Genomic DNA, 10,763 nt, shown 5'->3' on the forward strand with positions numbered 1-10,763 from the left:
CGTTAATAGTGTTGCCATAGAAACACATAATTCCTAATCCGAAGATGTGAACAACTGCGAGTAGAACATCTGGGTTGCCATGTATTGCCTATTATTGTTATTGTAACTACAGTAATTACGAATTGCAGTGAACTCAACACAGGGATTAAGTAAACAGGGTCTCTATGCAGATGTGAAAGTAGCATTAGTTTAATTAAGTGATGTTTCAACATACCCTTATTCCCTATGCCATTTACAGTGCCAGTGAAACTTAATATGTACTGTATGCTCCCTTCGGCTTAGAATCTCACTTAGGATGGCAGAATACCCTTTGAAATTCACTTTGCATGGAATGAACCTATACTGTACAGCTTTTCCATGGATGACACTTTATCTCATTTTGAGTTATTGCATCCTTTATAGTGATTATCAGACAGATTTAAGTGTGTGTGTGTGTGTGTGTGTGTGTGTTTATATGCACAAAAAGCTGTCTGTTTTTACTCATAACCTTTTTCCCCATAAATCCTTCAAACGTAAACCTCTTCCTCAGGCAAACAATTCATCTGTTTCTCCTCAGATGAACACTCATTTGTCACATTTCACAATTAGCTGCAGGCATGGCATTTAGCTCATTGCGTTGTGATTAGAATAACTCATTGTGCTTGTCCTCCACAGCATCTGCACACATGACTGCTGAATATTAGCATGCCCATTATTTGTCACTTCATCAGTTTAAACTGATGCTGAATACATTTGATGGAAACTATGATTTGTGTGTGGCTGTCATCCAATATTCATCCCAGCCATTTATTTATGTCACTTGCTTTATGGTGCATTAATTTTGCGTGCATGACAGTTCACTTGGGGATCTTGGGTAGGCTGGTTGATGGGTTGGACTAATTAATAATTTTTTGAAGGGACTCACAGTAGACAGTCAAACGCACAGTTACAGAGTAGAATAAAAACAAAAGCTCATACCCAGAGGGCTGTGAAGTCAAATCCTGTAACATGACAGTTACAGCGTAAACCAAATGTAAGACCTTGGCATTTGACCCCCAATTTTCTCCTGGGGTAATGTGGTAGCAGACCTTTTGGTTTGACCTTAGAGCTAACAACGATCCCTGTGAACATGTATTTGTGGCTTTGAGAGGCTGACTAAACTGGCTGTTGCAAATAGAAGCTGTCACACATCCAGTGTTAGAAATTACTCATGAGTAAATGATCAAGTCCAGCTGATGCCATATGTTGATCTCTTAGCACTTTTCAGTTCAGTTTTGGTTCAGTCTTGCATGAGTCACTGTCTAGACTTTTTTTTTTTCTTTTTTTGAGACTTATAATTAACAAAGCAGGGCCCTGTGCTCCAAGTTAGGGCATTTTTATACATTTCTATTTGTAGTGTGTATAAGTCAGTCACATCATCACTTGAGTGGAGGGATTGTTTCTATCATAGTTCATATAATAACAAATACACCGTTTTTATCACAAAGAATTGTTTATTGCTGAAACAATATGAAAAAGGTAATTGCATTCTTGTTTTCTATCAGAACAACAGTATAGTGCTGGTATTAAACTTCTCACCTTGTGAGAATCATAAAAGCTTCTTTCTTTTTTCTCTCTCTTTCAAAGCCATTGACAGGATTTAATTTATGTGGAAGATTGAGATGGCTCATTCTTCTCTGTCACAGCCAATATGCTGCATCAAATGATTTGACTGATGTGCTGCACCGTAATAATTAAGACAAAGATCAGACATAGTTAATTTTTGCCTTGAACAAATTATTTTCCCTAGTGCGAGTAGTCTGATGCCTGGGGAAGATGTGTGCCATTGTGTCTTTTCAGGTGGAGTTTACATTTTATTTACACTGACAATTTGCTATATGTTTTCAAAGCTAGATTAAAGGTTCTAAGTAGAGTAGGAAAGGCATGTCTTCCCATGAGACCAGTAAATATTTTTTACACTGTGCCCTCAGTTACCTGCTTTACTGTGCTTGTCAATCGCTGTCCATGGTGCTGAAGCAAATATGCTGTGAATGGAGTGATGCAAATCATGATAATCGTGGTTCATGGTTTTGTTACAGCATCTATCTATCTATCTATCTATCTATCTATCTATCTATCTATCTATCTATCTCAGAGCAGACTGTGCCTAATGGCCCCCTCTATTGGTGGTGACTGTACCAAAAAAACAAAAGTTCATTCTTTTTATATATTTAATTTACAATAGCAAGGGAAACCATCTTTGTTAGATCGCGTATCAATGCTTTTAAATATTCAGGACCAAATCCAACCTGGTATTGACAAAATTCATGAAGATCTGCAATTCACTCATAAACATCAGGTGATCCCTTGTGTATGCTGTCTCCATACACTGTGCTGCATTTGCCTTTGGCGTAAGCATACCCCCACCCCACCCCACCCCACCCCCATCTGTCTCCCTTTCATTCCCATCAAGTATAGCAGCATTCGATAATAAATAAACCGCTTCAAAGTAATGTGTGCCTTCAATCCAAGAAATAAATATATAAATAAACTATAGATTCAATATAATACAGAAATAAAGATTCTAATGATGCACAGTGAACAAAAGAGTCTTAATTCATAATATGTGGAGCAAAGAGTATTTGAGACGTGGCTAACAATAATTTAGTAGAGTGTTACATATGGATATGAAATTGCTAGTAAACTGAAGAGACAGGAAGGTAATTGATTTCAGCACTCTGGGCATACTCTTTAAGATGTGTGGTAGAATATGTAATGTCTAGTAGTGTGTAATAACTCATTTCATAATTGGGTAATTACTGATACTGAAATTTTATTTTATATACTTATCTATGTTGATAATTAGTCTTTTTTTTAATCCATTTCTAGTTTTTCTTTTCTTTTTCATTATGCATTTTAAATATGTTCTCTGTATGTATGCTTATGTATATATATGTACATGTTTCTGTAATTTGTTTTTATTTACTTATTTATTTCTCTATCCTTATTGTGATCTGCTGGCATGGCATGTGAAAAGCTTTAAATAAAATATTTTTACATACTGTACACATTGTGTACACATTGTACACATTGTAATATTTGTAAGTACTGTACACATTGCCTTGTTACATGAATATTATTAAATATTTATTTCGTAAATTATAAAGCAATTAATACATTTTCTTCCAGATTTTTACAGTATTTTACAGTAAAATTGCATTAGACTGCTAAATCAATTATATATATAGGTAGGTATGTTAAGTATCCGACTTTTTATTTTTCTTGTTTATTATAAGACTCGCTTCCCAAATAAAATTAGAGCTATAATGTCACTAGAATAGTGAGTGTCACAGGGTTAATGACTTGAACCTACGAACACATTTGCGTTTAAAGAACAAGCAAAGCTACAGTTCAACAGCTCAAACCAAAGCTAAGGATCCCTCGCCTCTTTACTCTGTGAGCTCGTGTCTGGCGTAAGGCTGCTGCCTCACTGTGCTGTCCCACATATCGGAAAGCATCGCCCGGCTGCGAGGATGTTTTCATAATGCGCATCACACGTGGTTCATAACCGCAATATCTAACAGCTGAGGGCAATGAGAAACTCGCCCAAGGAGGAACGAGAAAGAATCCGTAAACCTTCCGTAGGTGGGACTCGCGCGAGGGGTTTAATGCAGAGCACGAGACGATTTCAAATTGTATCTCGAGCACATTGCCACAGATAGAAACGTAGCGCTCGTCGTTGTTCAGCAATTATCGTACTCGGAAACGTTCCCCTGGTGTGTCTTCAACAGAGGAGAGGGGATTGCCGAACAACATAAATGTCTCAACATGCAAATGATCCTCTACTGTAAGTCTTTTCATAGTATTGCTTACGCGCGTTGCGTCTCGCTGACTGATAAAAAACGAGCACATCTGCTTATATTCTCAGTTATTGATATCCTACGCATATACTGTAGAGTGTTCAGTGAATGTTTGCTTAATTGCGTATGTCAGTTAAGAGACAGCTAGTGTTGCTCTCGAGCCCGAGATTAATACGCGTAATAAAACACTATGTTGCTCAGCTTCATTTTGGAGTGTGTGTTTATATGACGCGGCGACACTGTCTTCCTTGCAGGTGAAAGTTTGTCGTCTACGAGAGGAGATACTGAGCTCGAGTCCACACACGGCAGACACGCGTCTATCTAACGCTGGATTGTTTCTCATTCGCGTCTTCAAAATGAAGAGAAGGCAAAAACGCGTTCTGCAGATGGCATTTCTATTCATGGTGGCTTTAATTTTTCTGCCAAACGTCGGCCTTTGGTCAATGTACAGAGATAAGAGCCTTATGAAGTCGCATGAGCCAGGAGAGCAGGTGAGTACAAACCTTTAACAGCTGTGACTCGAGCATTTATAGGTTAAGTTACTGTCAGTCAGATCTGGTGCATGCAGCCTTACCTAAGTAAATAACAAGCTTGGATAAGCTTCAGCACACCTTTATTAATACTGCACTGAAAGATATGCAGGTCTTCCGCATGCATTCTTGCAGAAGTTTCATTTTTTTTAATCCCATTTTATTTTTTAGGTCCATGTCTTACTTTCAAGTGATATATCACAAGTCATTGTAGCACTTTTCTCTACTGTACTATATGGGTGGTAGGCAATGTTGATCTTTGAATAAAAGTTGTAAACTGTTGTAGAGCATAATTTCTGTATTCCAAACAGCATCAATGTCTCACATTAGTTTGTCTTTTTAAAAATAATGTATTCTACTCATTATTTAAAGGGTTGGAAAATGGTCAACATTATTGTGTTTGGTCATGTTTATTACGTCCAGCACCACTGTATTTATCAAAGTTGTTTATTACCAAGCGGAGAGTTATTGTGCCCTGGAAAATGTGGCTTTTGACATCCCGTCTTCTCTAACTAACCCAACAGTACTCTAATTAAACTTTTAGAATACAAAAATGCATCTTTATGCGCTTTGTTCAGTTGTTAATGAATAGTTAACATAACATTATTGTGTGTTTGCCTCCCACAAGATTATACATTTAGGAGCACTTAAGAAGTCAGCAGTTTTGCCTTGAGGGAAACATAAATCACCAGTCAAAAATGAAAGATCATTTTCTTGCAAGGCTTGCAGAAATTAAAATGATGAAGCGCTATCTCATGCTAATATTGAATATTTATTGTTGATCTTCCGCTAATGCTCTCGGAGAGAAGGAGAGAACAATTGAAACTCCTGAATGTGTGATCTTCAAGAGATTCAGGATTATAGCATAATTTTCATAGGCAGATTTCCTTAATCACGTTTAGCTCTCATAGAACATCATGGAGAAGCTCATTTACTTTGCAACTGGCTGCTGCTTGTGATTAGAGTGCAATCAGTGATTCTCTCAGCCAGATGTCATTGTGGCAAATTTAGTCCCCTGAAAACATCTTGCATGTGGAAATTCACTTGGGCTGGGGTTGGCTGCACTCACTTACATACACCGCTACTAGATGCCACTTCCTTCCTCTCAACATTACAGATCTAGTGTTCCCGTCTACTAAATTCCCTCTCTCCTCATCCATATGTCTGCACCCCTCACCAGCTGCCGAGGGGTGCTGTTGGTTTATTTGATTCCGCCCTTGGGTACCTGGTTGCTTTTGGTTTCTGCAACTGCGATGTAGTTCTAGTGCTCAAGGGGAAAATGCTGAGTCTGTTTATTGCGTCTCGTAATTGCAACTCTATCATTTGTTTTGCCAGAGTTGCATGACTTTAGCCTTGGGGCGAGTACAACCGCACAAATCCAGTCTCTTCATTAAAGTCAAATCAGTGAGCAGGCACCACGGCGGTGACAGGGCCAAAAATATCAGAGCACCTCATGCAGGGTGCTGTCCTTTTGCTCTCTGCTGACCTCCCCATTTCCGATTTCCTCAAAGAGGCATTGTCCAGGCAAAACATCCTTGCTCGGCTCTTTTGGAATTATGTAGATGCTTTAATGCAGTTAAAGGCATTGTGACAGGTAGGCCTTCACATAGAAGCTGACCGAAACATTCGGCAGTGCCTTAGATAGCGGGCTCAATATGTAGCCTCTGCTGTCTGAATATTTAATATCATCTAATGAAGCAAATCAGGCGGACTATTGATTCTCCAGCAGTTTTTAAGGGAATATGATTAGTGGACTGAGGAAAGAGGATGGGGAGGGCAGCGTAGGGATGAGAGCAGTCTGCAATCAAACTCAATCCCCTCATGTCACATACTTTCTGGACTCAAAAGGAGCTTGAGTTTACCAGCTCAATAGAAAGATCCCAGTGCCTGTTATTGTGCACCTGTCAGAGCAGGAGAGATAATTGACAGCAGAGATGTTGTGTCAATAAGCCCCCAAGAATCCCGGTGAATAAGTCCGCCTTGTGTGTCCTCTTTTATTATCCGATAGCAATTACCCATGATTGAATCAGCTCTCCGATCCCAAAAATCCTGCCTCAGTGATGTTAAGCGAGGTTTAATAAAATAGCGACGGGAAGCGTAGACTCCTCGCACTGGGTCCCTTTCTTCTGGGAAGACATGTGTTGAGTTCTGTCCCTCCTTCCCCATCAAAATCTCTGCTTTCTGTCCTTTGGGAGACAATCATGTTGAATTAGCTCTGGCGGTCCACTCCTGGCGCGGGTAAACAGCATCTGTGTACTTCGGTGGGTGGTGCGCACAGCGCCAGTGCTACGAGATTGACGTGTGCTGATAAGCGTGTGTCAGGACTGATAACCTTCCCTCAGCTCCTAACAAGAGCCCACCGTTGAGCATGACATTGCCCAGGAGCATTATGAAAAGGCTGTCTATGCAATCCTATCTCGCCGTGCCACTGCTCTTCAGTGTGTTGACAACAACGGGGCATGCAACTCTGTCACCGATAGCACGGTGGATAACAAGAGCTTCGTCGTTGTTAACTACCTGGGGTGGAAGCATGACGAAGGTGGATGGCAAGATGATGACCTCGGAATCCTTAAGCTTCCCTGGATGAAGTTTTAAGCCGACCGTGTTTATGTCATTCTAGACAAAGGAATATTATTGTCGCTTTCCATTTGCCAGCAACGTGACAAGGGGAAGAAAGATGTAGTAATTGCAATTACCCTCAGTGTCAGACTAGAGAGATACATTATGGTAATGCACATGTCAAGTTGACGGTAAGAGCATGGGTGAAGAATGCACCAGATGATTTGTACTTAATTGTGGTCTGGGAACACTGAAATCACACAAATAGTATTGCAGAGAGGCTACAATCACCTGAGGATGAACATTGTATATCTCATATAGATCTTGTCAGTACTGTAAGTGTTATAAGCATTCCTTGATGAGCAGCACCATCTGGTGTGACACGAGGGCAAGGTTCAATTTGGAAATGGAAGGGGTTTGATGATAGACAAGTAAATGGCCACCATTTTGGTCAAAGAAGGAACAAGTGTTTTTCTCCTCTTAATTTCCATTTCGCTGAATATGAGGGGGGGGGGTCTTAGCCAGCCAAGTGATCAGTACCAGGAGAGATGATGTAATTGAATATTCCACCTTGAAGTGATAGTGTCCGGTCTTCTAATCTCATACACCATATATCCTTTCTCCACGATCCCATGGCATTCTGTTATCGAAAGTCATCAGCATCACATTGTTTCCATGTAATTGCGTTCTTCCCAGAAAAAGGGTAAAGATAATTGGATTTCTTCGTGTACAAAGAAAAATATCTTTGATATCAAAGATCAATATCTTTTTGATAATATATCAGATTTTTAGGATCATTAAGTGATTGGCCTGGACTCTGACTCGAATGAGCTGGTCTCGACTACTCATAGAAAATTTGGTTTTGGACTCGGACATGAGATGGACTTTGGGCATACTCACACTGGGCATGGTTGTCTTGTACCAAGCCCGATTTTCCCCTCTCCCCACTCTCCCGCTGACCTGCACTCACATTGCACTTAACGTTCTGGGCCAGAGCACACTTACATCATTACGTTGCAACTTTTTGATTTGAAGAAAACAGGAAGAAAAGTGCTTTCGCTAATAGACTATCTAATAGATTTATCACGTAGGGATTTTCATTGTTTTAATTGTACTGCAAGTATCAGAACATTTTTACAGAGGCAGATGACACTGATGGAGGAATTTGCAGCTTTACTTGCACACTACAATTACTGTTCATCACTAAGGTGAGAACCAAATCTGTTAGATATGCTCAAATTAATGGAAAAGTGTACCATCCAAGTAATAGTAGAAGATGTTTGTTGTCATAATGATGTAGTATCTGTTCCATGCTCCGGTGTGGTTATTGATCACACTACATGCATACTGCGCCCGAGCTCAATCAAACCCAATCAGTATGGAGTGATCACACTAGCCAAACGAACTCGACTTTGGGGTTAAATGTCAGAGTGTGAGTACACCCATAAGTCCAAATTCGGTCTTGTTCGGAATCGAGTACTACCACACTGATGCACAAACCCACCTTCCTTCCTTCATACACTCACTCTACTTTCATGTTAAACATTATGCTCTCTGTCCTTACCACCTGCAGATGCACTTGATGGCCAGTGCCCCTAATATGAACAGCAGTGTGACCCCTTTTGAGAAAGAGACAATTTAAACTTGATTACTCTGATGTGCCTCATGAGGTGAGGATGGAGCAATGTCTCAGGCTGTTCACCGTGCCTCCCAAGAATAATGTGCATTTCATATTAAGCGGTAGCCATATAGCAGAGCAGGGTAATATAAAACCACTTACTCTTAGGCTCACAAAACAAAGGGACATGGACCTTTCCAGTCTTGTGTGTTTGGCACCTCCATTAAGATAATAACACTATTACAAGAGATTGAAAGCCTCTGAAGAGCTCTTATTTTCTCTCTTGGTCTTTAGCCATGAGAGTGATGTGCACACAGACACACACACACATGCTTATGTTTATAATGGCCATGGCCATGTGCATGATTGTTAGGTGTATACTGATTAGAATGAATTGAACTAATGTACTTTTGCATTAGTTATGAAAAAGTGTTTATCTACTGTAAAATAGCCCTTTTTCATTAATAAAGTGAATGGTTTGTGAAAAAAATGCACATACTTGTTTATGTATAATTATTTAGCATTATTTAGTCAACACTGTGTTCAGGACTACTGCACACATGTATCAGACCTATTTATTTTATTGTAATGTTATAAAACTAGGTCCAAATTCTGTAGCTGTCTTCACATAGTATGAGAGATTATATTCATAATTACAATATGTAACACACAAATCTAGGTTGCTTACAGTATTATTAACAGAACCTATAAATAATTTAAAACAGAAACTATAGCTCATACTGATCAGGGCAAAGAGGACTGATCAGTTGGCATGTACTGCATGTGTAATGTTCGGAAAAAAATTAATATGATGATATTAAATTCTACTTTTCACACAGACAAAGCAGCTTAAAATAATTCACAAAAATAAGCATGCATATTAAACATAGGCATCTGGATGGTGGTAAGTGAGATTACAGGTAAACATAATAGCTATAAAAACTTATTATGTATCATTATGTATGTCAATGCTTGCATACATTATGTAAGTGTCTGTATGCAGCAGTGTGTTAATCTTCTCTTTATTTGTCCTGAGGTGATCTGAGACCTCTTTGTGTTGAATTATTGCCGTTTGAACTGGCAGATTTCACTGACTCCTCCACCCGAGTGATTGTTATCTAAGGAAAGTGAGGTCTGTTATATTTTATGGCTCCTCTCTGAGCGTGTAGAGATTTATGGCATGAAAATTTGCCATGTAAGATGATATTTGTCATTGGCAAAAAAATACAGTAAAATTGGGCAGCCGGTTTAATGGTGTAGCCCAGTAAAGGATATCATCATCAGACCTGGGGGATAGTGGGTGATTATGCAGAATGTGTGGCTAATGCACAATTTAGAATCAGCTTTTGATAATTTTTCCACCGTCAGATGGTTTGTTTGAGCCATATATTGGCTGGTCAGAGAATTAATATTGAAGATGTTCTGGCATGCATTGTAATTTACCCTAATGATGGGAAACTATGGAGACTATTGAAGAAGTTTTGATAGGTTACAAAAAATTCAGAGCATAGTTATTCATGAATGCTTTGGCGGGAAAATGTGGCATTTGGCTGCGGATCTTGTTTAAAACAGAAAGCAGACAGTAACATTTGAAATTAAAGAAGAAAATCAAAGAAGCTTTTCATATCCTCAGTGTGAACGCGGGACTCAAGGTTATGTCATTTTTTAAATGATTTGTGTTCTTGCTGTTTATTCATCATCCAAGCCCCAGCCCCTCTCTCAAGGTTAAGGTGGAAAAGGTCATGTGAAGCCATACAGTTCTTCTTTTGTTAGAAGCGATGATTTACAATCAATCTCATCTCTGTGTATTTAATCGACTTACATGCTCTCTTGAGTAGTGTTGTCACGGTACCAAAATTTCAGTATTCGGTACCGATACCAGTGAAAGCTTCCGTTTTTGTGGAGTAATAGCACTCCTATGTTTTCTCACCTCATACTCAGATTCTTAACTGTAGTGTCTCTCACTGTCTCAGTAAAACATTTTTTTTAATGATTCACTAAATAAAATTAAAATTACAGTTGCTTGTTATTGTCCATCTGGCTTTGGATAAAAGCTAAGTAAGGTTATAACAGAATAAATATGATCATCATAAACATTTAAACATAATATAATATAATATAATATAAAAGTGAAGTGACGTGACATGTGGCCAAGTATGGTGATCCATACTCGGAATTAGTGCTCTGCATTTATCCCATCCAAAGTGCACACACACAGCAGTGAACACACACACACCG

The 10,763-nt window shown here is 39.1% G+C and overlaps 1 protein-coding gene across 1 annotated transcript in view; it reads left to right on the plus strand.

The window, feature by feature from the left end:
- The first annotated feature begins 3,457 nt into the window (after positions 1-3,457).
- Positions 3,458-10,763, plus strand: part of LOC107676688 (polypeptide N-acetylgalactosaminyltransferase-like 6) — a 210,147-nt gene continuing 202,841 nt past the window's right edge. The window contains exons 1-2 of the mRNA XM_016471327.1: positions 3,458-3,805; positions 4,073-4,309. Of these exons, the coding sequence (XP_016326813.1) occupies positions 4,175-4,309 (135 nt within the window). The 5' untranslated portion in view covers positions 3,458-3,805; positions 4,073-4,174. The remainder of the gene's footprint in view (positions 3,806-4,072; positions 4,310-10,763) is intronic.

Source organism: Sinocyclocheilus anshuiensis, unplaced genomic scaffold, assembly GCF_001515605.1.
Source record: "Sinocyclocheilus anshuiensis isolate Anshui unplaced genomic scaffold, SAMN03320099.WGS_v1.1 scaffold76, whole genome shotgun sequence".
In the NCBI taxonomy this organism is placed as follows: domain Eukaryota; kingdom Metazoa; phylum Chordata; class Actinopteri; order Cypriniformes; family Cyprinidae; genus Sinocyclocheilus; species Sinocyclocheilus anshuiensis.